Source organism: Leucoraja erinacea, chromosome 1, assembly GCF_028641065.1.
Source record: "Leucoraja erinacea ecotype New England chromosome 1, Leri_hhj_1, whole genome shotgun sequence".
NCBI classification, from domain to species: domain Eukaryota; kingdom Metazoa; phylum Chordata; class Chondrichthyes; order Rajiformes; family Rajidae; genus Leucoraja; species Leucoraja erinaceus.
Genome location: NC_073377.1, coordinates 101563977 through 101589610, shown reverse-complemented (window position 1 = coordinate 101589610; position 25634 = coordinate 101563977). Strand labels below are relative to the sequence as shown.

Sequence of the window (25634 nt, the reverse complement as noted above, 5' to 3'; positions counted from 1 at the left end):
TTTGCATTGAAGGAGTGAAAGGTGCTTGTACATGACTTCTCTTAATGTGGGATGGACTTTGCTTTGTCAAGCTCATGTGGCAGAGTGTGTGCAATGGTAAAATAATCTGCAAGGACTGAAGATAGGGCTCTGCAGCATATAGACGCTAATGTATAGGGAGGCATCCATCAGCAACTCCTTACTTGGTCACCATTATTGCACTGAAATATATGATGCTTCAAGTACAACTGTGATTATGCTTGACCATATTGTGGGGCAGTAGTCCCACTTTCAGACACTAAAGCCCAGGCATTAGTGAATCAACTGGACTTTGTATTGGTTGACGCCAGGTGGTCAGATGAACAACTGACTTTTAGAGCTATTTCAGTAAAGTAATAATTTGTTAAGATAATTACATATTTCCTTTCCTTAAATTATGATAAGAGGAATTTTGTTACAATTTTGTAGATTCATGGTCACCATTACCAAGCTTTTGAATTAATTCCAGATTTCACAAGTAACTGAATGATGGTGACTAACTGTCATGGTGAGATTTAAATTTGCCTCTGAATTACGTGTCAGATATCTTAACATCTTCATTGTATTCTTTAGCCATTCAAAAAAAAATCAATACTTTTTTACTGCTTGTGTGAGGTACTTTTTACATGTGACTATTGTGCTTGTTTAAAAAGGCTGGAAGACTTCCACTTGTAGAATCCAGGAAAGTATTTGTTTGTTTTCTCAATGTTCATGTTTTAATGTTAGTAATGGTACAATTGTTATTTTTCCTTAGAATCAAATGCAAGAAGTGAAGAAAATGCAGAAAATTCAAATGCCATTTCAGACAGTGCATTTATAGCTAATAAACAAGGACATATTCTTCAACTCAGTGACCAGAGCAAAGAAAAGAACAATGACCCAAATATTATCTTGCAAAGCAAAAGAAATGGAGAAGACTCTGATAGTGATTTTGAGTCTGACCCACCTACTTCACAAAGCAGTGAAGAGGAAGAACAAGAGGAGTTCCACGATGAACATGGAGAGTTCGATGATGTAGAAGCAGAAACCTTTGGGCAGAGGCCTTTGTTAATGGAATCTGATGAAGATGAAGAAGTGGGTGAAGAAGAAAAGCATAGCTCTGATTCTGACCAGAGTAAAGAAAAATTGTCTATAACAGGACAAGGTTCAGAATACAATGCTGATGGTGAAAGTATTGCAAGTATAGAGTCGGCAACAGCCCTCATCACCCCTCCAGATTCCCCTCGAATCAAAGAAGTCAAAACAACTCAAGAAGAAGTAGATATGTTTGGTGCTGTGCCATTTGTTGGTTTGCAACAGTATTTGCAACTTGACAAAAGAATGGAGAATAAGGATAGTTTTCAAAAGGCACCTTTCAAAACAATTACTCTTAAAGAGCAGGAAGATTTTGATGTATTTAGTAATGCACCTTTTGCCAGAAAATTATCTCATCCTGTTTACTTTGTTGAGGGTACTCTGACACAAACACCACCTATTTCGCCTAATGATGTGGATATGTTTGGCTCCACTCCATTCCAGCCACCTCATCCAGCTCAGCATAGAGAGGAAAGCAAAGAAGATGCATTTGGACACGTACCTTTTGGGGAGGTCACAAGTCAGCAACACAAATTAAAACAGCGCAGTTTACAAAAACTTTCTTCTAGGCAACGTCGCACCAAACAGGAATCTTCTGGTGGAAATGGAAAACGTCATCATGGCACACCTACAACTGCACGAAAACCTTCCAAACCTAACTATAGAACTCCAGAGCGAGTGCGCAGGCACAAAAAAGTAGGTAGGCGTGATTCACAAAGCAGCAATGAACTTTTGAATATATCGGATTCTAAAGAGAATATTAGTGTGGCACTTTCAGATGGAAAGGAACAATGCCATTTGTTGCCTACTGATGAAAGTCTGCTTGACCCATTTGGTGCCAAGCCATTCTACCCACAAGATCTTGCCAGAAACTCTCAGTACCAAGGTCTAAGTGATCGAGGAGACCACAATCCTGTTGCTAACAGATCCAGACCAAGTTCCATACATGGGGGATTTCATGCTGGAGATGGGCTAAAAACTGATGATTTTGGTGCTGTGCCTTTTACTGAACTAGTTTTACACAGTGTTGCACACCAACATGGTGATTTTGATCCATTTGGTGCAGCACCATTTCCTTCCAAACAATAGTCTTCCAACAGAAAATATATCTGGTTTGATAACTTTCCACCAAAAGGCCTTATGAGCAGGGCTTCTTCCCAATGCTACTTATTACCTCTGAGCCATTGTAGAGGGGAAAATCCCAGCTGACACTCACTCTCAAAAATAATCTGTGGACATCGACTGTGTACAATCCATTCCATCCTTTCACGTTTTAAAGGATTTATAACTTCCTACTGCAATTCCTAATTATTTTAACTTGAAAACATTTCATGAAAATCAATAATAAAAATGTGAGCTTGCAGAACTAAAAAAGGCTAACATTTGAAATCTTCAAACAATGGACCCAATCATATAGACTGCATTTTGCTTTTGCTGAGGTAGATTCAGTGACTTCCTTTGTAAATTATGCTGAATAATCCTCAGACTAGCAAAGTATCATGCCATATGTTTTGCTGTTTGTAATGGTGAATATAATATGCAGCCACGGTTAAACCAACAATTTTATATGCTTAAAACTGGAGTTTAAATGACCCTGTATTAAGTCTGCCAAGTTTTAATGCTTTTGCATTAAAAAGCCAGGTTGCTTTTGTGTGAATGGAAATCAAACATCAAGTTCATAGTCTTTTTACTGCTGCAATACAGTTAGTGCACTTTTCAGACTTGAATGTGAGCGAGTCTTTTTTTGTATTAAGTTTAAAATTTGTTAAATCTATCATTTATATTTAGTGGCCTTTCCACTGTTTAACACATGGGGAGCTTGCTCATTTACTTTTTACATTGCAAATTGTATTGTTAAATGAAAATTTAACAATTGGACTAGATTGCCACACTCCTTTTATTCATTGATACCTGCAATAAATTCCACTTGAAATTATAGTTTTAAAAATGAAGTTTTATTTTAAGTACTATGCAAATTTCATTGTTTTCAGTTCCCACGGTGGAGTATTGATAAGTTTATGGTGACTTGGTTTCGGCACAGAGCACCAGTGGAGTTGCTGCCTTACAACATCAGAGACCCGGGTTCAATCCTGACTACGGATGCTGTCTGTACAGAGTTTGTACATTCTCCCTGTGACCGCGTGGGTTTTCTCCAGGAGCTCCAGTTTCCTCCCACATTCCAAAGATGTAATTTGTAGGTTAATTAGCTTCTGTAAATTGTGCCTAGTGTGTAGGATAGTGCTAGTGTACGGGGTGATCGCTGGTCAGTGTGGACTCGGTAGGCCGAAGGGCCTGTTTCCGTGCTGTATCTCTAAACTAAGCTAAGGAACTTTATAATGAAAATTGGATAGTAACCAATTGTATATATTGAACCAGCCTTGCCTGCTTTGCACAATAACTGATTTCACAGAAATTAATTCAACATGAGCCTTTGTCTATTTTTGATTGTTCTGGGAGGGGAGGGAAGAAGGGGGGTATTCTTAATTAAGATCTCTATGCAATGCCATAGAGATCCTAGGTTGAATAAAGCAAGCACAACGAATTGCAGCGCCCCAACTGTTGCCATGAACTTGTTTTCTGTCATGGTGGGTTGACAGACATTTTGCAATTAACATGGATTTTGAAACAACTGATGCAAATCAATAATAATTCATTTCTGAAGAAGATTTATTGACAAGTTCAGCACTAAAGTCACAGGAAAAGCAAAGTTTAAACATTAAGTTAAACCCAACTCTTTTCTCCCCTCACCACTTTATCATACCTCCCCCCCCCCCCCCCCCACCCTTCACAAAAAACAAAACTTTACATTTTACAGCCTGAACACAATACAGAACAAATCTGAAAACCACAAGACCCACTTGTCCTTTTAAGGGCAAGTAGTAAAAATGTATGAAAACCAGAAAGATGATTATTCCGAGAAAACATCTTTGTAAGAGTGGTTGGTTAGATATTTTCTGTGCAAAAATAAATAAAAAAACATTGCACTTTACCCTCCATAGGTGAATTTAATGTGCTTGGGCAGTTGTGTTTTGTAGAATTTATGTACAAATCGTCAATGGTGCTTAGTAGTAATGTTTTTTTTTCACTGCATGGTTATCTAAATTTGCACTTTAGTATTTTGTCCATCACATTTACCAATTAAATTACAAAAGGATTATCCATTTCTAATCTGCTCTATTCTACCTGGCCCAGTTTACCAGGACAAATTAGTTGTCTGCGTGACCTCTTGTACAACATTAGAAGGAAAAGTAACCACCTTTCTCCCTTACCTGCTGGGAATTTCAGTGCACAAAGTATTGGGCATACTTTTTACTCAAACTCCCAATTAGATTGTTACTTAAAGTTACTTAGCTATACAATTACTTTAATGATTTTAGTCCGAGTCATTTTAAGCCAGTGACATCCACTGAATAGTAGTTTTTGAAAATGCTGTTATAAATTCAAGATTAAATACATGTTATGTGTATCCTTTCACCACCGGCCTGTTAATTTCAAATGTGTCAATTCTCTTTCCATTTCTATTCTTTATATGCACAAAGTAGTACGTTTCACACATTTAGCTGCCTTATTTTCCTCCACATTGGCTGTCTTCTCCACAAACATTATTTGTTTGTAGATCAGAAACACTATACCTCTATTGCATTGCTGAAAAATAGCTTCAAATCTGCATGAATGCAAAAATGGTAGTGAAGCTCTTGATTGTGGCTACCTATTGACCAAAAGTACACAACATACGAGTTGACCCCCTAAGATACCTTGGGTTTTTCCAAGCAGGGATATCAAAAGAGTGTAAGACAGGTTAAAAAAAAATCTAAATAACCTTAGATGCCGAAATGTGACTTGTTCCACTGATACTGCAGCTATGTTTTTGAATAAATGCAAGTCCTGATCTCAACTAAGTCATGTGTATACTGATTTTCCAGTTTTATTATCTACATTATTTGAAGGGTTATTCTAACAGTGGTACCCGTGTAGAAAATTTAAACAAAGACAGTCTCAAAGGCTTGTTCAAAATAATTAGTGCTTGAATGGGCAGAGGTAAACCAAATTGCTGTTGTTTAAATAATGCATTTACACATACAGAAGATTAACGATGAAAAAAATATCCTCTTTCCCTGCTCAATATATCACTACAGATTCTTAATAGGCACTTCCAAGGAATCCTTACACAGCAGCTGCTACTGCTTGTTTATGTATTGATTAATTCAGAACAGGGTTGGTTGTGTCTATACTGTGTAATATATACTCCAGTTTGGTGCCACCAATAGAACATCAGGACAACAAGGACATGCCAGCACTGATGACTGGAACCAAGGTAGTTCACCTGTCCTGTAAAAAGGTACAAAAGTGTTAGCAACTGGAGTTTTCCTGCAATGAAATATATCTTTGTAATAAATTGGATTATCATTTTTAAATTTATGAATGTAGGATAAATTACAATGAAAAATCAATATCTACATTATTATGTTGTAAGATCTTAATCTTTTAGTTTATTGTCTCGTGTACCGAGTTCAGTGAAAAGCTTTTGTTGCGTGTTCACCAGTCAGCAGAAAGCCAATACATGATTACATAATCTCCCAATAGGAAACCTTAATTCCAATTGCTTGGTAAACTATTGAATATGGTATACTCTACAAAAAAAGTTGGAAGATCCGATATCAAATACCAAGTAGTCTTCATGTGCTCTTAGGATCTTAGTTTCTGTTCATTTTTGATTGCCAATATTATTATTGTATTCACTCACCAGCCATACCATTTTCTTTGAATGCACTTTCCAAAACAAGTTGATTTGCTATGGAAGTAATGGCCCCTTCTAAATCAATTGTCTTGGCTAGCTTCAGAACTAATTGTGATGGTCCAAAAGCACAAGTTTATTGGATAGTTAACATTTCAGGTTGAAGATCATCTGTCAGAATGCAGAAACTCAAAGCTGCAATGATGACTGTTTCTCTTTCCATGGACACGGTCAGAGTCAGCATGGATTTACGAAGGGGAAATCATGCTTGACTAACCTTTTGGAATTTTTTGAAGATGTAACTAGAAAATGGACATGGGAGAGCCAGTGGATGTGGTGTACCTGGACTTTCAGAAAGCATTCGATAAGGTCCCAATAGATTAGTGGGCAACATTAGGACACGTGGTATTGGTGGTAGAGTGCTGACATGGATAGATAAATTGGCTGGCAGACAGGAGACAAAGAGTAGGGATTAGTGGGTCCCTTTCAGAATGGAAGGCAGTGACTAGTGGGGCACCGAAAGGCTCGGTGCTGGGACCGCAGCTATTTACAATATATATTAATGATTTAGATGAAGGGATTACAAGTAACATTAGCAAATTTGCAGATGACACAAAGCTGGGTGGCAGTGTGAACTGTGAGGAAGATGCTATGAGAATGCAGGGTGACTTGGACAGGTTGGTTGAGTGGGCAGATGCAGTTTAATGTGGAAAAATGTGAGGTTATGATAGCAAAAACAGGAAGGCAGATTATTGTCTAAATGGTGCCAAGTTGGGAAAAGGGAAATTACAACGGGATCTGACCTTGTTCATCAGTCAATTAAAGTAAGCATACAGGTACAGCAGGCAGTGAAGAAAGCAAATGGCATGTTGGACTTCATAACAAGAGGAGTTGAGTATAGGAGCAAAGAGGTCCTTCTGCAGGTGTACAGGGCCCTGGTGAGGTGCTACATCTTGGCAGGACAGATCAAAATAGGACGTACATGGTAAATGGTAGGGAATTGCAGAATGCAGGTGAACAGAGGGATCTGGGAATAACTGCACAGTTCCCTGAAAGTGGAATCTCATGTAGATTGGGTGGTAAAGAAAGCTTTTGGTGTGCTGGCCTTTATAAATCAGAGCATTGAGTATAGAAGTTGGGATGTAATGTTAAAATTGTACAAGGCATTGGTGAGGCCAATTTTGGAGTATGGTGTACAATTTTGGTCGCCTAATTATAGGAAGGATGTCAACAAAATAGAGAGAGTACAGAGGAGATTTACTAGAATGTTGCCTGGGTTTCAGCAACTAAGTTGCAGAGAAAGGTTGAACAAGTTAGGGCTTTATTCGTTTGGAGCACAGAAGGTTAAGGGGGGGGGACTTGATAGAGGTCTTTAAAATGATGAGAGGGATAGACAGAGTTGACGTGGATAAGCTTTTCCCACTGAGAGTAGGGAAGATTCAAACAAGGGGACATGACTTGAGAATTAAGGGACAGAAGTTTAGGGGTAACATGAGGGGGAACTTCTTTACTCGGAGAGGTGGCTGTGTGGAATGAGCTTCCAGTGAAGGTGGTGGAGGCAGGTTCGTTTTTATCATTTAAAAATGAATTGGATAGTTATATGGACGGGAAAGGTATGGAGGGTTATGGTCTGAACGCAGGTGTATGGGACTAGGGGAGAATACGTGTTCGGCACGGACTAGAAGGGTCGAGATGGCCTGTTTCTGTGCTGTAATTGTTATATGGTTATATGGTTTATATTCATACATCAGTCCCTCCATCCCGGAATTAACCAGGTGAACCTATGCTGCACTCACTCAATAACAATAATGTCCTTCCTCAAATTAGGAGACCAAAATTGCACACAATACTCCAGGTGCAGTCTCACCAGGGCACTGTACAACTGCAAGAGGACCTCCTTGCTCCTAAACTGGAATCCTCTCCCAATGAACATGCCAATAGTTTTCTTCACTGTGCTGTACCTGCATGCTTCCTTGTTGGTCTTCCAATGTCAAAGTACAGTTTTGATTCCAATTTACCTAACCCACATCTATTCAGTGATAGTTGCCCTTTTCAATTAAGTTCTCCAGAGTTGTCCTCGTCCTTTTCCATACTTATTCCAAACCTTACATTTGCAGTTTCTTAGATATTAGCACAAGGCTGCAGTCTATGGAATAAGATGGGCTACAACAGCATTTATAGAAAAGTGACTGACTAACAGAAACAACATGGTAGTGAAAGTTATTTTTCAAGCTAGGGCAGCACAGTGGCACAGAAGTAGAGTTGCTGCCTTTCAGCACCAGAGACCCAGGTACAAAGCTGAGTACAGGTGCTGAAACACTCCAAAAATATACAGGTTTGTAGTTTAATTGGCTTTGCTAAGTTGTAAAATTGTCCTTAGTATGTAGGATAGTGCTCATGTACAGGGTGATCGCTGGTTGGTACGGACTTGGTGATTTCCACAATCTAACAGGGTGATTGGAAACTGAATATGTCAAGAGCAAAGGGACACAATGTAATCGGCAAAAAAAACAAATATGACACGACGAAAAACATTTTATACCACAATTGGTTCAGAATACAAATAACAGAAGACATTTGATTCCTTAAGCCTTCTCTCCCACTCATCAAGATAATGGTAAATCTATTGTGTGGCCATTTGCCTGCAGTATCACTAGATGCACTTAAATTTATGAAGATGCTCAGGACATTAACTATCACAGCCACTTCTAAAAAATTCCTGATGCAGCTCATCAGCTTTTAGTCTCAAACCTTTCTAGTATTATTTTGTGGATGTACTTATTTCCTCATTCTCACCACACCTCGGGTTCCCTTGAATTTCTGACAGGTATTCTGAGAAAATAGGAAATGCGATTATTCCATTCCTCTGCAATTTCCTTTCTTTCCCCATTATGCATTTGCCCATATTACAGGGTCTTGATGAGACCACACCTGGAGTTTTGCGTACAGTTTTGGTCTCCTAATCTGAGGATGGTCATTCTTGCCATAGAGGGAGTACAGAGAAGGTTCACCAGACTCATTCCTGGGATGTCAGGACTTTCATATGAAGAAAGACTGGATAGACTCGGCTTGTACTCGCTAGAATTTAGAAGATTGAGGGGGGATCTTATAGAAACTTACAAAATTCTTAAGGTGTTGAACAGGCTAGATCCAGGAAGATTGTTCCCGATGTTGGGGAAGTCCAGAACAAGGGGTCACAGTTTAAGGATAAAGGGAAAATCTTTTAAGACTGAGATGAGAAAAACATTTTTTACACATAGAGTGGTGAATCTCTGGAATTCTCTGCCACATAATGTAGTTGAGGCCAGTTCAGAAGGCAGGTACAGGATACTGAGTTGGATGATCAACCATGATCATATTGAATGGCCGAATGGCCTACTCTTGCATCTATTTTCTATGTTTCTATCCCTCGGAATACTCTCCAGTAATTTGCCTACAGCATGTTAGGATCACTGGTTTACAGTTCCCAGACTTTTCCTTGGAGCCCTTCTTAGGATCACAACATTAGGTATCCTCCAATCTTCTGGCACCTCACCAGTGCCTAATTATGAATCATATATCCAAGCTATTTGTTTTGTGCACTTAGCAGTAGTGATATTTAAATGCAGTATTCAAAACAGCAGAAAGCAATAGGTTTTCAGGGCTAAGGGGGAAAGACAGCAAAGGAATGGGTCTAACTGGATTGCTCATACGTAGCCATTACAGATGAGATAAGATGTTATGTGCCCTCCTGTACTATAACTATTGCAATTGTAAATGCTATGCAATAGTCACCACCAATAATTCACAAGCATATGTGAGCATGCTTTCCACAGGATTTGGCCTACATGAGAGCAACTTGGATGTAATCCCCAAAAGTCCCGACCTATGGAGCTTTGTACAACTAATTTCAGGTTATTCCACGTTAAAAGGTTGATGCAACCCAGCGTACTATACCACTCCACACATCCCCACCACCTCTTCCCTTCTTTAATCCCCTAGCCCTCAAATAAAAACACCTTCCACCATCAGCTCTCTGCCATATTTAGGTTGTATTGTAAATCACTTGCAAGATGCTTTGCAGTAATACCACAAGGCTTCTCCAATGACACCTTCCACATTAGTAACATCCTTTAATCCCATTCCATACTGCATTTTCACTGTAATAGAGTAAAAATCCTGCAACTTCATATCTAAAAGCACCATGCGTGTAATAGTTACTGTGTGGGGAAAACTAAGAACAACAATAAATGCTATTCTTGGAGTAACCCTCCATCCAATAAATTATGTACTTCGATCTGTTCATGCTCACCTGGGAAGTATCGTTCTGGAATTTTTGTGATGTACAAAAAAAAAGCCACCGCTCCCATGAAATACATTACAAGTATGCGTGGAACAAGTGCCTGCGAAGACAATAATTGAGTTATAATAAAACAAATGAAAACTTGAATTTGTGAACATTCATTCTTATCTGCCCATACTTCTGCCTTTAAACAGCAATTTAGGTCCATTTATGTGAACACATTTTATTAAAATTCTCCATATTAAGGGCAGGTAGTGTAGAGAAAGCAGGGTCTCTGCAGAAGGTGTTCAAGAAGGAACTGCAGATGCTGGAAGATCGAAGGTACACAAAAATGCTGGAGAAACCAGCGGGTGCAGCAGCATCTATGGAGCGAAGGAAATGCTCTGCAGAAGGACTTGGATAGGTTGGGTGAGTGGGCAAAGAATTGGCAGATGGAATACAGAATAGCCAAGTGCGGAGTCATGGATTTTGGTAATAGGAATAAATGCATATACTTTTTTTCTAAATGGAGAACAGATTCCATTGGAGGTAAAAAGAGATTTGGGAGTGCGGGTGCAATATTCCCAAAAAGTCAATTTACAAGTTTAATTGGTAGTAAGGAAGGCAGATGCATTGCTTGCATTTATTTTGAGAGGACTAGAATATAAAAACAGGAATGTAATGCTGAAGCTTTACAAGGCACTGGTCAGACTGCATTTGGAATATTGGGCGCCATATCTGAGGGGGATGTGCTGGTGTTGGAGAGAGTCCAGACAATGTTTATGAGAATGATCCCAGGAATGATTGGGTTAACATATGATGAGCGTTTGATGGCACTGGGCCTGTACTTGCTGGAGTTTAGAAGGATAAGGGGGACCCTCATTAAAACTTACCTAATAGTAAAAGCCCTGTATAGAATGGATGTGAGAGAATGTTACCACTAGAGAGAATCTTGGACCAGAGGCCATAACCTCAGAATAATAGGCTGTACCTTTAGAAGGGAGATGAGGAATTTCTTGTCAGAGGGTGGTGAATCTGTGGTATCAACGGCTAATCTATAGCAATCAATGGCTATTTTTCAGATTGACTCATTTGTGGCGGCACCGGATGGTGGGCCACGCATTATACATAACCTTCAGCTCTTTGGGGGGGGGGGGGGGGGGGGGTCACCTGTCCCGGTGAAGAGAGGTAGGGATCACAGTGTGGTCACGGGTGCCCCTGGGGAGTATTTAAGGTGCTAATCGTGCACGCACGCTGTTGGTGAGTGAGGAGAATTAGCGTAGCACTTACCGTAGCAATAAAGAACGGTATTTCTGACAAACTTCGTGTCTGCCTCGTTCTTTAACGGGCAACTCCGCGTCCGCTACATTTGTTGACCCCGACGTCCAGAATAGTTATTCTGGAAAGAAAAATGCGCCCCGCAAGCGCCCAGCCCTCCGCCGCCGACTAGGCTCAACTCAGCGCCGTCGCCCTGAACCTGCCAACCTTCTGGACTGCCCAGCCGCAGGTATGGTTTCAGCAGGCCGAGTCACAATTCTACGTTCGTGGGGTAACCAACGATGAGACCCGCAACTATTACGTGGTCGGCGTGCTGGACCAGGAAACGGCCGGGCGAATAATCCCTAACCTGCAGGATCCACCGGCAGCCAATAAATATGGCGGCCTGAAGGCGCTGCTGCTCCGTATCTTCTGCCTCAGTTGGATGGAGCGAACGGCACGCTTTTTCAACAAAGACAGGCTCGGGGACCGGAAACCATCGGCCTTAATGAGAAAGATGCTCTCGCTCATGGGACGGCCACCAACACTGCATGCTTTTTGAATATGCCTACCTGTAACAGCTTCCAGACGACATCCACCCGCTCCTCGCAGGGGTAAGTTTTGAAAAGCCCCGGGCTCTAGCGGAGCGTGCTGACGAGCTGTGGCTGGCCAGGCGGCAGGAAGTGGGCGCGCTAGATCGGGTGTCCATAATGCCCAGGTAGGCGCAGCGGCTTAGAACCACGTCCACCTCTGCGGTGCATCTGGAGCCTGCCCTTAAAGGGGAAGTCCTTAAAAGGGAAGTCTTTAAAGGGGAATAGTGCTTTTACCACCAGCGTTGGGGATCGACAGCCCGCCAATGCCGCCCACCCTGTGCTTTTCCGGGAAACGCTAGGGCCGTCCGCCAATAATCACTGCAACGGTCGGCAAGATTCATCATCTTTATGCCAGCGTTCTGGCCGAAGATATTTGGTCGATACGGGCGCCGAGGTCAGCGTGGTGCCCCTGTCCGGGATGGACACGCTTACCGGTAAGCGGGGGCCCTTGTTGACTGCTGCGAATGGCAGCCCCATACACATGTATGGGGTCCGCACCATATCTGTGATATTTGGCGTCTACCATTTTTCTTGGCCATTCCAGTGCCAGACTTGTGCCAGCCATTGTTGGGCGCAGATTTTCTCTGGGCAGATTTTCTCTGCTGGTCACCTTGTGGCGACTACCGCCGCCTGAATGACGCCACGATTGCAGACCGTTACCCCGCCCCACACATTCAGGACTTCTCTGCCCATCTGGCTGGAGTTAACTTCTTCTCCAAAATGACCTGGTCAGGGTGTACAATCAGATCCCCGTGCGACCGGAAGATGTGCCCAAAACGGCTATTATCACCCACTTCGGGCTCTTCGAATTAGTGCTTATGCCCTTCGGCCTTAAGAACGACGCACAGGCATTTGAACACCTGGTGGACACTGTGGGGCAGGGCTTGATTTTGTCTTCATTTATCTTGATGACATCCTGGTGGCGAGTCATACGCGGCAGGAACATTGCTCCCACCTCCGGTTGTTGTGCCAGCGCCAGTTCGGCCTTCGGACCATCGACTTCTTGGGCTAGCGTGTGACGGGTGGAGGCCATTCGTCGGTTTCCACGGTCTTCCACAGTGCGGGGCCTGCAGGAATTTGTCGGGTTGATACCTTTCTACCAGCGGTTTGTGCCGGCAACCACGAGAATACGGCGGCCTCTATTTCAACTGTTGTGGGGCAAGCGGCGGGACGTGCGGTGAACAGACGTAGCCGTGGCGGCCTTCTAGGGGACAAAAGAGGAGTTGGCTCGGGTGGCAATGCTAATATATCCGCGGGTCGACGCCCCCACAGCATTAACACACCACCAACTCTGCGGTTGGTGGCGTGTTGGAACAGTTTGTTGACAGTCACTGGCGGCCTCGCGCCTTTTTTCAGTCGCCAACTCAACCTGGCGGAGTATAAATACAGCACGTTCGACCAGGAGCTGCTCGCTTTATACCTGGCGGCTAGACATTTCCGTTATTTCCTTGAGGGCCAGGACTTCATTGCATTTACTGACCATAAGCCCCTCACTTTCACCTTCGCCAAGGCGGCCGACCCCTGGTCCGCTCGGCAGCAGCGCCACCTCACCGCTATCCCAGAGTTCACGACGGACATCCGCCACATCGCCGGGAAAAATAACCTGGTCACAGAGGGCTTGTACCGCCCGGCTGTTATGGCCGTTCTCGGCGTGGCCCTGGGAATCAATTACTCCGCTTTGGCGGCGGTGCAGCTCGCGGGCGAGATGAACTGCTATATCAGGCCTGGTGCTCGAGGACGTGCCTTTCGGTTCCGTTGGCATCACCGTCCTGTGTGACGTCTCCACGGCGGCCTGGCGTCGTTGGGTTTTTGACGGCATTCATGGTTTGGCCCACTCATCCATCCGGGCGATGGTGGCTGCAAGATTTGTACGGCACGGATTGCGGAAGCAGGTCTGTCATTGAGCCCGGACATGCATTCCCAAATATCGAAGGTTCAGCGGCACGTCCAGGCGCCAGTTCAAGACTTTTCGGTGCGTCGCCGATGTTTCGGCCATGTCCATTTGGATATCATGGGGCCGCTGCCTCTGTTCTGGGGCATTTCGCACTGGCTTATGGTGGTGGACCATTTAACCCGGTGGCCATAGACCATCCCGCTTGTCGACACTTCAGCCCTGTCCTGCGCAAGTGTCCTGATGGCCTATTGCGTTGCCCGTTTCGGGGTACCGCTGGACATCTCGTCCGATCAGGGTACCCAATTCACGTCGGAGCTGTGGTCCGCAATGGCTCGACTGTTAGGGGCTCAGCTCCACCACTCGACGACCTATCACCCCCAGTCGAATGGGTTGGGGGGTGGGGGGGGGGGTAGCCCGCTTTAAGATGGCCCATTAAGACCTGAGCGAGCCAGTCCAGGTGGCCCAGCCTCGCCGTCTCGGGCATCCACTGTCTCGGGTCCCACCTAGTTCATCCTTACCAGAAAATAAACCTTTGCATGGGGACGTACGTACGTTCGGCTGCCCACTCGTTTTTGTGCCTCTGGTTCTGGGGGGGTAATGTGGCGGCACCAGGTGGTTGTTTGCAAAATAACCACTGAGCCGGCTACATTAAATATTGTTTATGAGCCATGTTAAAATACCAGCTCTACAGAATGTACATCCACAGTGAGGGATTTAGAGTTACGGCTGAAATATGCCAGGATTAAACTCTTACAGATCTCTTTCCAATAGCGAAAGGCTTGGGTTCCATGTGACCTGCATGGAAGTATGGACCAACTAGAGTAGAATTTTGGCTGAATAGGTTCTTCTATGCTGTGTGAAATCTTGCAAATACACTACCAATTTAAATCATTTAATTCTGGTATTAACCAGTAAAGTTAAATATTTTGGGCCAAAGATAACATTGAAGATAAACCACCTGTGGAGTAAGATGTACAATTAATATATTTTATTCCAAATGTTATTAAACTCAAAATAATGTGCTTTGGGCATTTAAAACTAAAATGTCATATTTGATTGCTTGCTGAACTAGATGTTTTTATGGAAATGCAGAATGGGGTTTTATAGTCTCAAACATACAAGTTGACAAACACTAAATTCCGTACTAATATTTGTTAACTTATTGCACTTACCTGAACTATGGGTGCGCTCATCCCTCCTGTCTGCCAAATCCAGTGAATTATTGGGATAAACCCATATGCAGAAACGCAGCAAAAAATGATTGCACGCAAGTTGTACCACCGTTGAGTGAGGTAATATGGATGTATTTGTGCAAAGAATACCGCCAATATCATAGCCAGCACCATTATTAAGTACACCTGTCGCCAAAACTAAGCACAAAAACAAAATAGAATTCATGTTTAAAATATGAACAGGTTCATGGTTAGAAGAATTACTACACTTAAAGAGATTAGTAATTCAATTAATTGTGAAATTCTGATAGTTGAACAAATAGCATATTTCTGGAAGTATTGATTCGATCTTGGTTGGATACCCAGATAGGGATTTGGTCCAAAAGCAGTTTTAAGATTTGGTTCAATTGTCTTTAAAAAATATAATTTCCCCTTAGCAAAGTTGCCTCTTCCACCTGTAGATAAAGCATATTTGTAAGAGGCAACATTCTCCTGTGAATATGCAAGTAAAAGGTCTGTCCCACTTGGGCTGAACTGATTGCAACTGTAACTCTACATTCCTGTCTATCCACAGTAATCTTTCAATCAGGCTGAGGTTTAGGTTTATTATGGAAATGTGCACTGGGTACAATGAAAGGCTTTGTTTTGCATACCATCCAAACAGATCAGATATTCTCCACATAAATACAATCAGGTCAAACTCAAGTACAATATATAGACCAAAGGAGAAGTTACAGAGTTCAGATTATAATTCTCATCATTGCAGCACATCAGTGCCATAGACAAAGTCCACTGTCCCCAATGGGGTAGAGGTGAATCGAACAGTACCCTAGCTTATGGAAGGTCTGTTCAGAAGCCTGATAACAGAGGGGTGGACCAGTTCCTGTGTCTGGTGGTGCATGCTTTCGAGATTCCTTGCCTCTCCCTCACCCTTCAATTCTCCTGCCCCTAACGCTTGCTTTTAAGTATCAACTTCAAAAATTCTACAACAAGTCTTTGGGAAAGACTGTTCCAAATTCAGGCAGCCCTCAGAGAGAAAAATAAATCATCCCCGTCTATTTCATAATTGAATCATCATTTATTTTTATATAGTGACTCTAGTTCTAGATTCTCTCGCAAGAGGAAATGTCCCCTCCGCATCCATCCTTTCAAGTCCCCTCAGGGCTCTTTATTCCCTATTCAATCTGCAGATGACCATAGGACATGTTCACCAAACGCTTTTGCGTGTCTGCCAAGGCCTGCTGGATCTCCCAGTTTGTATCTATTTTAAATTCCCCTTCCCATTCTGACCTGAGCCTCCTCCATTGCCAGAGTGAGGCCACATGCAAACTGGTGGAACATACCCTCATATTCCATTCAGGTAGCTTTTAACCTAACGGTATCAACATTGAATTCTTCAATTTTAGATAAATTACCTACAAACAACCCCTTTCCCTCTCCACCCCACCTCACTCCCCTTTCCCTGTATCCCACCTGGACATGAAGGTTGCAATCTTCCACCCCATTATGGGACTAAGAACCAGGAATAAAACTGTTAGAGACATCAGCCAAACCTTAGGCTTATCAAAATCAACAGTTTGGAACATCATTAAGAAGAAAGAGGGTAGTGGTAAGCTTACTAATTGCAAAGGGACTGGCAGACCAAGGAAGACCTCCACAGCTGACGACAGAAGAATTATCTCTATAATAAAGAAAAATCCCCAAACACCTGTCCGGCAGATCAGAAACACTCTTCAGGAGTCCGGTGTGGATTTGTCAATGACGGCAGAAGACTTCATGAACAGAAATACAGAGGCTATACTGCAAGATGCAAACCACTGGTTAGCTGTAAAAATAGGATGGCCAGGTTTACAGTTTACCAAGACGTACTTAAAAGAGCAATCGCAGTTCTGGAAAAAAAAGGTCTTGTGGACAGATGAGATGAAGATTAACATATCAGAGTGATTTATTTAAGAAAGAACTGCAGATGCTGGAAAAATCGAAGGTAAACAAAAATACTGGAGAAATTCAGTGGGTGGGGCAGCATATATGGAGCGAAGGAATAGGTTTTCCTTCGCTCCATAGATGCTGCCTCACCCGCTGAGTTTCTCCAGCATTTTTGTCTATATTAGAGTGATGGTAAGAACAAAGTATGGAGGAGAGAAGGAACTGCCCAAGATCCAAAGCATACCACCTCATCTGTGAAACACGGTGGTGGGGGTGTTATGGCCTGGGCATGTGTGGCTGCTGAAGGTACTGGCTCACTTCTCTACATTTTCTGATACAACTGCTGATGGTAGTAGTGTAATAAATTCTGAAGTGTATAGACACATACTAACTGCTCAAGTTCAAACAAATGTCTCAATACTCATTGGCCGGCAGTTCATTCTACAACGAGACAATGATCCCAAACATACTGCTAAAGCAACAAAGGAGTTTTTCAAAGCTAAAAAATGGTCAATTCTTGACTGACCAAGTCAATCACCCAATATGAACCCAATTGAGCATGCCTTTTATATGCTGAAGAGAAAACTGAAGGGGACTAGCCCCCAAAACAAGCATAAGCTAAAGATGGCTGCAATACAGGCCTGGCAGAGCATCATCAATCACCAGAGAAGACACCCAGCAACTGGTGATGTCCATGAATTGCAGACTTCAAGCAGTCATTGCATGCAAAGGATATGCAACAAAATACTAAACATGACTACGTTCATTTACATGACATTATGGTGCCCTGAAATGGAGGGACTATGTATAAACACTGCTGTAATTTCTACATGGTGAAACCAAAAGGTATAAAAATGGCCTTTAATAAAATCTGACAATGTGCACTTTAACCACATGTGATTTTTTTCCTATTACAAATCTCAAATTGTGCAGTAAAGAGGCAAATAAATAAATGACGGGTCTTTGTCCGAAACATTATGGAAGGCACTGTACATCAAAAGTTTTCTCCACACAATAACTATTACACGCAGGGTGCTTTTAGATATGAAGTTGCAGGATTTTGACTATTTGTAACATATTAGTATGCATTTCAGATTAGATGGCTAACTGAAAACAGTAGCATAAATAGGTTGTTTTCTAGATGGCAATGCCACAGGGAACAGACATATACAGTTCATATAAATAACTCGGAATGTAAAACGATAGTAGGAAAGCAAGTTGTACAGGCTACATCTATCTATCATCATATCTATCTACATACTTTTAAAACTGTGTGTATGTGTCATTTTGCTTTTGAAACGTATCTCCTCGAAAACCAGACGCAAAAACGCAGTGATTTTTACATATTTTAGTAGATTTTCCTTGTGATTTTAGAAATCCACTGCTCTGTACATTTGCTACATTATTTTCCCCGACTTTATAATTAAAATTGTTGACCAATCTGAACTTTTTTTAAAATCTGACCGCTGCCCAGCTGTTGACGTTACAATAACAGTGACATTTTTACATCTTCTGGTAGAAATTTGCCTTATGATTTCAAAAATCTAATCTATATTACTGAATCTGTTCTTGACCGCTTTTGGCCTTCTGTGCTGCGATTTCCGAGAGAACGCCGCCACCTACGGCCGTCATTTTTGGCCACCTTGCTCAGAGCCCCCCTCCGCCGCATGTGTGCCGAGGATTTTTCCCGTCGATGAAAAATGACAGAGGTATTAATGTTTTTACACAATTCCCCATTCTCTCTGCTGCCCCTGCTGGAAGGAGAGGGAGGGACTATAAAACCATGAAGTGGTGTGCCTCAATCAGTCTCTGCAAGTGGTGTGCCTCAATCAGTCTCTGCAAGTGGTGTGCCTCAATCAGTCTCTGCAAGTGGTGTGCTTCAATCACTCTGCAACATGGAGGGCTCTCTGAGCTCTGATTGACACTGAACAAATTTCTTCACACCTGTGAGTAAGTACCCTTAATGTGGTTTGAAAATAAAATATGGTTAGTTTGAAATAAAAAAGCACTGCCTGCAAATGGTTGTTTTGGGGGTTTGGGTTCCTCTCTCAACCCACCTCTCTCTCTCTCCCTATCCCTCTCTATTCCCCCCTGTCTCTTTCCCTTTCTCTCTCTCTCTCTCTCTCCCCATTCTCTCCCCTCCTCTCTCTCCCCCCCCCCCCCCTCTCCTCTCCTCTGCCCCCCTCTCCTCCCCACTCCCCCCCTCCACCCTCTCAGTACCCCCTCTCTCTCTCCCCCTAACTTTCACCCCACTCTCTCCTCCCTCTCTCCCCACCTCCCCTCCTCCCCCCCCCTTTTCCCCCTCACCCACCCTTCCTCTTCTCTCCTCCTCTCCACCCCCCTCTCCATCTTGCCCCTCTCACTGTGTTTCTGTCTCTGCCCCTTCTCTATCTGCCCTCACTCTCATCCGCCCCCCCTCTAGATGTGACTGCAAGTTGGGGGCTATGCGTCAGTAGATAGGGTGGTTATGGGGTAAAAGGAGCAAATTAATAATATTAATATAGTATCAAGGGGGGTAATTAGCATGGGGGGGGGGCATGCCGCCTCCCCCCCCCCCCCCCCCACAACCGCACTTGGGGGGAACAGACCCAACGGGTCTGCACTTGGTCTAGTCCTCTATAAATTTGATCAATTATTTCCCGAGATATCTACTAAAATTTATAACCAAACTGACATTTAAAAAATATATAATGGTTGCCCAGCTGCTGACCTCACAATGCCCTTGCTCGTGGCCCAGCTCGCTCGTGGCCCCGCCGCTCTGGATTAATGTCAATGCGCATGCGCAGTTTTCCACGAGGCACGTTATCACTCACCCCCCGCCCCCCCCGTTCGTCAAAATGCACAGAAAGAACGAGCGTTCTGCAGATCCAGAGGTCACAGCAGGTTACAGTCGGTCACCGGTGGCTACCGGCTTGCGTTTGAATCCTCTCCGTCTCCCCCGCCCGATGGTAGAACATGGCAGCGGCCGTTACCGTCGCGCAGGGCACGCGATGAGAAGGTGGCCCTCGCGGCCATTACTCACTCTGGGAAACCTGCCCCCTGCGCAGCGAGTGAAGTCACACCCCTCCCTCTCTCCCGCTGCAAACCAAACACGCTGCCAGTCGCGCCTCTTGCAAGTCCTTTGAAAAAAACCTTGCAAGCGGCAAGCAAGCTTTGAAAAAAACCTTGCGAACCCCCCTCCCCTCTCTCTCCCCACCCTCGCTTTCTCTCTCCCCCAACTCTCTCTCTCTCTCACCGCCTCTCTATCTCTCCCCATCTCTCTCTCTCTATCCCACCTCTCTCTCTCACACCCTCTCCCCCTATCGTTCTCCCCGCGAAACCCCTCTCTCCTCTCTCCCCCCACCCTCCCCCCACACCCCCCTCCCCACACTCTCTCTCTCCCATCTCTCTCTCCCCCTCCCCCCCACCCACCCATTCCTCCTCCCTCTACCCCCCTCTCCCTCTCTCTTGCCCTTCTGCCTCTCCCCATTCTCTCTCTCTGCCCTCACTCTACCTACCCCCCCCCCCCCCCCCCCCCTCTCTAGACGCGCCTGCGAGTTGGAGGCTCTGCGTCAGTGGATATGGCAGTTAGGGGTAAAAGGAGCAAAATTATATTCGTATAAGGGGGGTAGTTAGCGTGTGTGGAGTGGTTAGTGCGTGTGACGCCGCATGCCCCCCCCCCCCCCGCTTCCTACCGGGGGGGGGGGGGGGGTAATCTCTACCCCTCTCCCCCTCAGTCTCCCCCCCCCCCCTCTAGCCCGCACCTGCATCAGTGGATAGGACGGGGGATGGGGTAAAAGGAGCAAACGAATAATTTATATTACTAAAAGTCTGATCTTGACCACTTTCTGTTCTGTATATTGATTTTAGAGAAAACGCTGCCACTTACGGCTATGATTTTTGGCCATCTTACTCGGAGTCCCCCTCCACTGCGCAGGCAAAGCTGAATTTTACCATTGATGAAAAATAAAAGAGTTATTACTGTTTAAAAAATGTTGAGATTCTCTCTCCTGAAGGCCACACCCCTTCAGGAGGGACTATAAAACCTGGAAGTGTTGAGTGCCTCGGTCAGTCTGCAAGATGGGGGAGCGAGAGGGTCACGTCTCTCAGTCTGAGCTGTGAATAACACTGAACACATGTCTACTAAACTGAGTGGTTTTACTGACCTGTCAGTGCCCTTAATTTGGTTTGAAAATATAGTTTGGAAATGCTAAGGCTGTGTTACCTTTAGTTTGGAAATGATAAGGCTGTGTTGCCTTTGGTTTGGAAATGCTAAAGCTGTGTTGCCTTTGGTTTGGAAATGCTAAAGCTGTGTTGCCTTTGGTTTGGAAATGCTAAAGCTGTGTTGCCTAATTAAAGTTGCCGTGCCTAATTAAAGTTTCCTTGCCCAATTAAAGTTGCCTAGCCTAACTAAAGTTGCCTTGCCTAATTAAAATTACCATGCCTAATTAAAGTTGCCTAATTAAAGTTGCCTTGCCTAATTAAAGTTGCCTTGCCTTCTATATAATTAAAAGTCTAATCTTGACCACTTCCTGTTTGCACTGTATATTGATTTTAGGAAAACGCTACCACATACGGTTGTGCTTTTTGGCCATCTTACTCATAGTCCCCCTCCGCTCATCAGGTGCCAAGGATTATTCCCATAGATGAAAAATAATAGACTTGTTAGTGTTTTAAAAATGTTGAGATTCTCTCTCCTGTCAATCATGTCATGAAGGCCATGCCCTTTCTGGTGGGAGGGGGAGGGGCTATTAAACCCAGAAGTGTGGGCGTGGCTTAGTCTCTGCAAGATGGAGGAGGGAGAGGTCACGACTCGCTGTCTTTAGTGGCCTTGCACCGTGCTTGAAATGGTATGAAACTGCACTTGAATTTGGTGGCCTTGCACCCTGCTTGAAATGGAATTTCAAGGAATAGCCGTGAGTGAACTGCAAGCCCACCAGCCGTGAGTGAGTGAGCTGCCAGCACAACAGGCTTGAGTGACTGAGCCGCCAGCCCAAGAATCCATTCGGCCGACAATGCCCTCTGAAAACCAGTCCCTTCGGCCCACAACACCCATACTAGCGCTCCAGAAAGTACACCCCCCCCGCCCCCCTCAACTGGCCACCAATATTAGAATTGGTGGAGAGGTGGAATATTGCGTTGGGGGACCCTACCATATGATGCTGGGACCCATCGGGTCCCAGTTGGTCTAATATCAATATAATATCAAGGGGGGTGAGGGTTAGTGTGTGTGGGGGGTGGTTAGTGTGTGTGACGCCGAAGGCTGCCCCCGCAACCGTGCATTGAGGGGACCGGACCCAACGGGTCCCCCTTGGTCTAGTATCTCTTTATAGCCTCCTTAACTGCAAGGACAAAGATCAGGCAGGATGTAACATATGCAAAAATATTAAATTCTTCATTTTAACAAAATATTATCCAAATTATGAGGTGGTAGAACTCAGAGATGCAAAGGGATCTGGGTCACCTTTTTTCAGGAAGGATGTAAATTGTGGGAAAGTCAGTTGTGACTTCTGAGGAAATTATGGAGAGAATGCGCTTGTATTTTCTTTAGTTTAGTTTAGTTTAGAGATACAGCATGGAAACAGGCCCTTTGGCCCACTGAGTCTGCACCGACCAGCGATCCCCGCACACTTACACTATCCTACACAGACTAGGGGCAATTTACACTTATACCAAGCCGATGAACCTACAAACCCGTGGGTTTTTGGAGTGTGGGAGGAAACCGAAGATCTCTGAGAAAACCCATGCAGTCACGGAGAGAATGTATAAACTCCTTACAGACAGCACCAGTAGTCGGGATGAAACCCGGGTCTCTGGTGCTGCAAGGGCTGCAAGGCAGTAACTCTATCGTTGCGCCACCGTGCCGCTATTTGTATCTGCTGGAGTTTAGCAGAATGTGTGATAAAACAAATGTTCACCTTACATCTCTTAAATACGCAATCTCCTGGTTCTAGATTTTCTCAAGAGGAAAAATCCTTTCCTTCTTCATCCTGTCAAGAATCTGAGGGGGTCTTCTAAAGTTGGATACGGGAATGACGTTTCGTTTTATGAGAATGTAAAAGTAGCGGTTTACAAACTTAAGACAGATAAGATGAACATTTTCCCTTTGAGAGGATCATGAATCTTTGGAGATCACTTCCTCAAGGGATGAGATAAGTTGAACTTTTAGAGTCAGTGTTGTACAGCATGAAAACAGGCCCTTTGGCCCAACTCATCCATGCCAACCAAGCTGTCTATCTGAACGTCCCATTTCCTTGCCTTTAGCCCATATCCCACTAAACCTTTTCACCCCATGTACCTGTCCGAATATCTTTTAAACATTGTAATTGTATCCTCCCCAACAGCTTTCTCTGGTAACTTGTTCCAAATACCCACCTCTCTCTGAAAAAAATTGCCCTTATAAAATAGTCACTTTTAAATCTTTTGCCTCTCACCTTAAATCTATGCCCTCTAGCCCCCTTCCCAGGGAAAAGAATACTAACCACTTAGTTTATCTACAGTCCTCAATATTTTATATACCTCTACAAGGATGTCCTTCACTCTCCTGTGCTCCATGGAAAAATGTCCCAGTGTCTCCTGGTAACTGAAGTTGGTAACATCCTTATGAATTCTATCCATACACTTCCCATTATAATAACTTTATTTGTGTAGATCGGCGACCTGAACTATACACAATACTTCAAGTATATTGATCTCACCAATGACTTGATGGTTGCAACATAGCATCCCGTCTCCTGTACTCAAATTCCTGAACACCTGAGAAAAGCAAGCCAACCAAATGTCTTCTTCAACATCCTGAATTGAATTGAATACTTTATTGTCACATATGACAAGTCACAGTGAAATTATTTGCTTGCATACCCATGGTATGCAAATAGTCGCCCATAAAGGGTGCTTAGAAAAGTATCCCCTCACCAGTAGCCCAGACTACCTGTATTGCCATTTTCAGGGATCTACATACCAGTAATCCCAAGTCTCTCTATCGTTCAACAATTTCCAGGTTTCTACCATTAAAAATGCAAGTCATGCTCTGGTTCAATTTACCACGATTTAATCCCTTGCACATTTCAGAGTTAAATTCCGTCTGCCATTCTCTGGTCCTCTTCCCCATTTCATCACGATACTGCTGTGATCTTAGATAGCCCCCTTCACTGTCCATTGTACCATTAATTTTTGATTGTCATCTGCAAACCTACCTACCATGTTAACAACATTATCATTTATATTAACAATTTGGATAACAATTTATAGGTCTCCAATCTGAATAATAGCCCTCCACTACTATCCTTTGACTGTTTACTTTGCCAATTTTGGATCTATGTGGCTAGTTCATGTGATCTACCTTTCCAGACCAGCCTTGTCAAAAGCCTTATTAAAGACCACATAGACAACATCTACCAACCCACCCTCATCAATTATTTTTGCCACCTCTTCAAAACAACTCAAATCAACATGTCTGAGAGATTATTTCCCACACACAAACCCATGGTGACCATCCCTAATCAGTCCTTAGATGTTTCAGATGACTTGAATCAATAAAGTAGAGAAGACACTATTTACCTCATTGCAATAAAAGGCATAGAAGACTGCAGGTACATAGCAGCCCAAAATCCCAATGGCTATCCCAGCATAGTCAAGGGCCATCCAGCGACGATTCGCTTTCTCAGAGCGATGGCAGCAGAACAGGTGATATCCCACTGAACAGAGCAAACAAACCTATAATTAGGAAAATAGCATATTACCATGAGTAAAAGGATGGTCATGGAATTTAAAGTTCCCATACTTAGAATGCTGGAACAGTGCTTTACTTACACTTCACATCAGTTTCACAAGTACACCAACGACTCTACCACCTTAGAAGGCCGAGGAACAACTCGCACCATTGAAAGCATTTTATCAGTATGTATCACAGCTTAGTTTGGGAACAGCACCATCCAAGACAGCAAGAAATTGCAACAAATTGTAGTCAATTCAATTGAAATATTTTGGAGGTAGAAGGGGGAAACATGGGAGTGGATGGGGGGGGGGGGGGGGGGGGGTTTAGGCATCAAGAAAAGATTTGGGGGGCGGGGGAACTTGCATATTGGAATTATTTGTTACCCATCACCAGCATCGGTAACTGACTATTCTGATCCTAATGTTCTAATATAAAATAGTGGTATTATATTTGTTTGGCAGAGATGTCAGACAAATCACAATTTCAAGAGTTCTAGCCACTGGTATATCTACAACACACAAATAAAAATGATCACTGTCCATATTTTCTGAAAGTAAAAATACATCCACACCACTTACCTGGAAGCAGAAGAGACAAATGGAATATATAACATAATCATCCCTGGAGGCATTTGCTTCAGGAAGTACGATGATCATATCATAAATTCCAAGACTGAAGAACAGGAAAAATCCTAGAAGATGACTCCAGATATTCACCGTCTCATTGGAAAGGATGAAAAGACTGTAGGGAACAATGCTAATTATTACATGACAAAGGCACAAGTATACCTATTTAATTTTCAGAACCTACAAATTTTCTGAAAAACTGTACAAAATCTCTGTGTTTGAACCATAGAACATGTAAACAAATATTTAAAAACAAATACCATTTCAGGTGTTTTGCACATTAAATTAGTTTAAAAAAAGTTTTAAACATATGGCTTATAAAATAAACATTTTATGGATCTCACTTAACTTCCATCAGATAATTTTAGCCCACTTTGAACAT

The 25634-nt window shown here is 43.4% G+C and overlaps 2 protein-coding genes across 4 annotated transcripts in view; one reads left to right on the top strand and one right to left on the bottom strand.

The window, feature by feature from the left end:
• bmp2k (BMP2 inducible kinase) overlaps positions 1-3028 on the top strand; it is an 82349-nt gene extending 79321 nt beyond the window's left edge. The window contains exon 16 of the mRNA XM_055640246.1: positions 773-3028. Coding sequence (XP_055496221.1) covers positions 773-2181 — 1409 coding nt within the window. The 3' untranslated portion in view covers positions 2182-3028. The remainder of the gene's footprint in view (positions 1-772) is intronic.
• paqr3a (progestin and adipoQ receptor family member IIIa) overlaps positions 1-25634 on the bottom strand; it is a 30346-nt gene that overhangs the window by 2415 nt on the left and 2297 nt on the right. For 2 of the 3 annotated variants that reach the window (XM_055640258.1, XM_055640266.1), the window contains exons 3-7: positions 25205-25367; positions 24470-24625; positions 15005-15202; positions 10119-10209; positions 3742-5421 (exon numbers count right to left, since the gene is read on the bottom strand). In XM_055640258.1, the coding sequence (XP_055496233.1) occupies positions 5282-5421; positions 10119-10209; positions 15005-15202; positions 24470-24625; positions 25205-25367 (748 nt within the window). In that variant the 3' untranslated portion in view covers positions 3742-5281. Of the gene's footprint in view, positions 1-3741; positions 5422-10118; positions 10210-15004; positions 15203-24469; positions 24626-25204; positions 25368-25634 lie in introns of those variants that run through there. The other variant, XM_055640277.1, reaches the window with a different exon arrangement.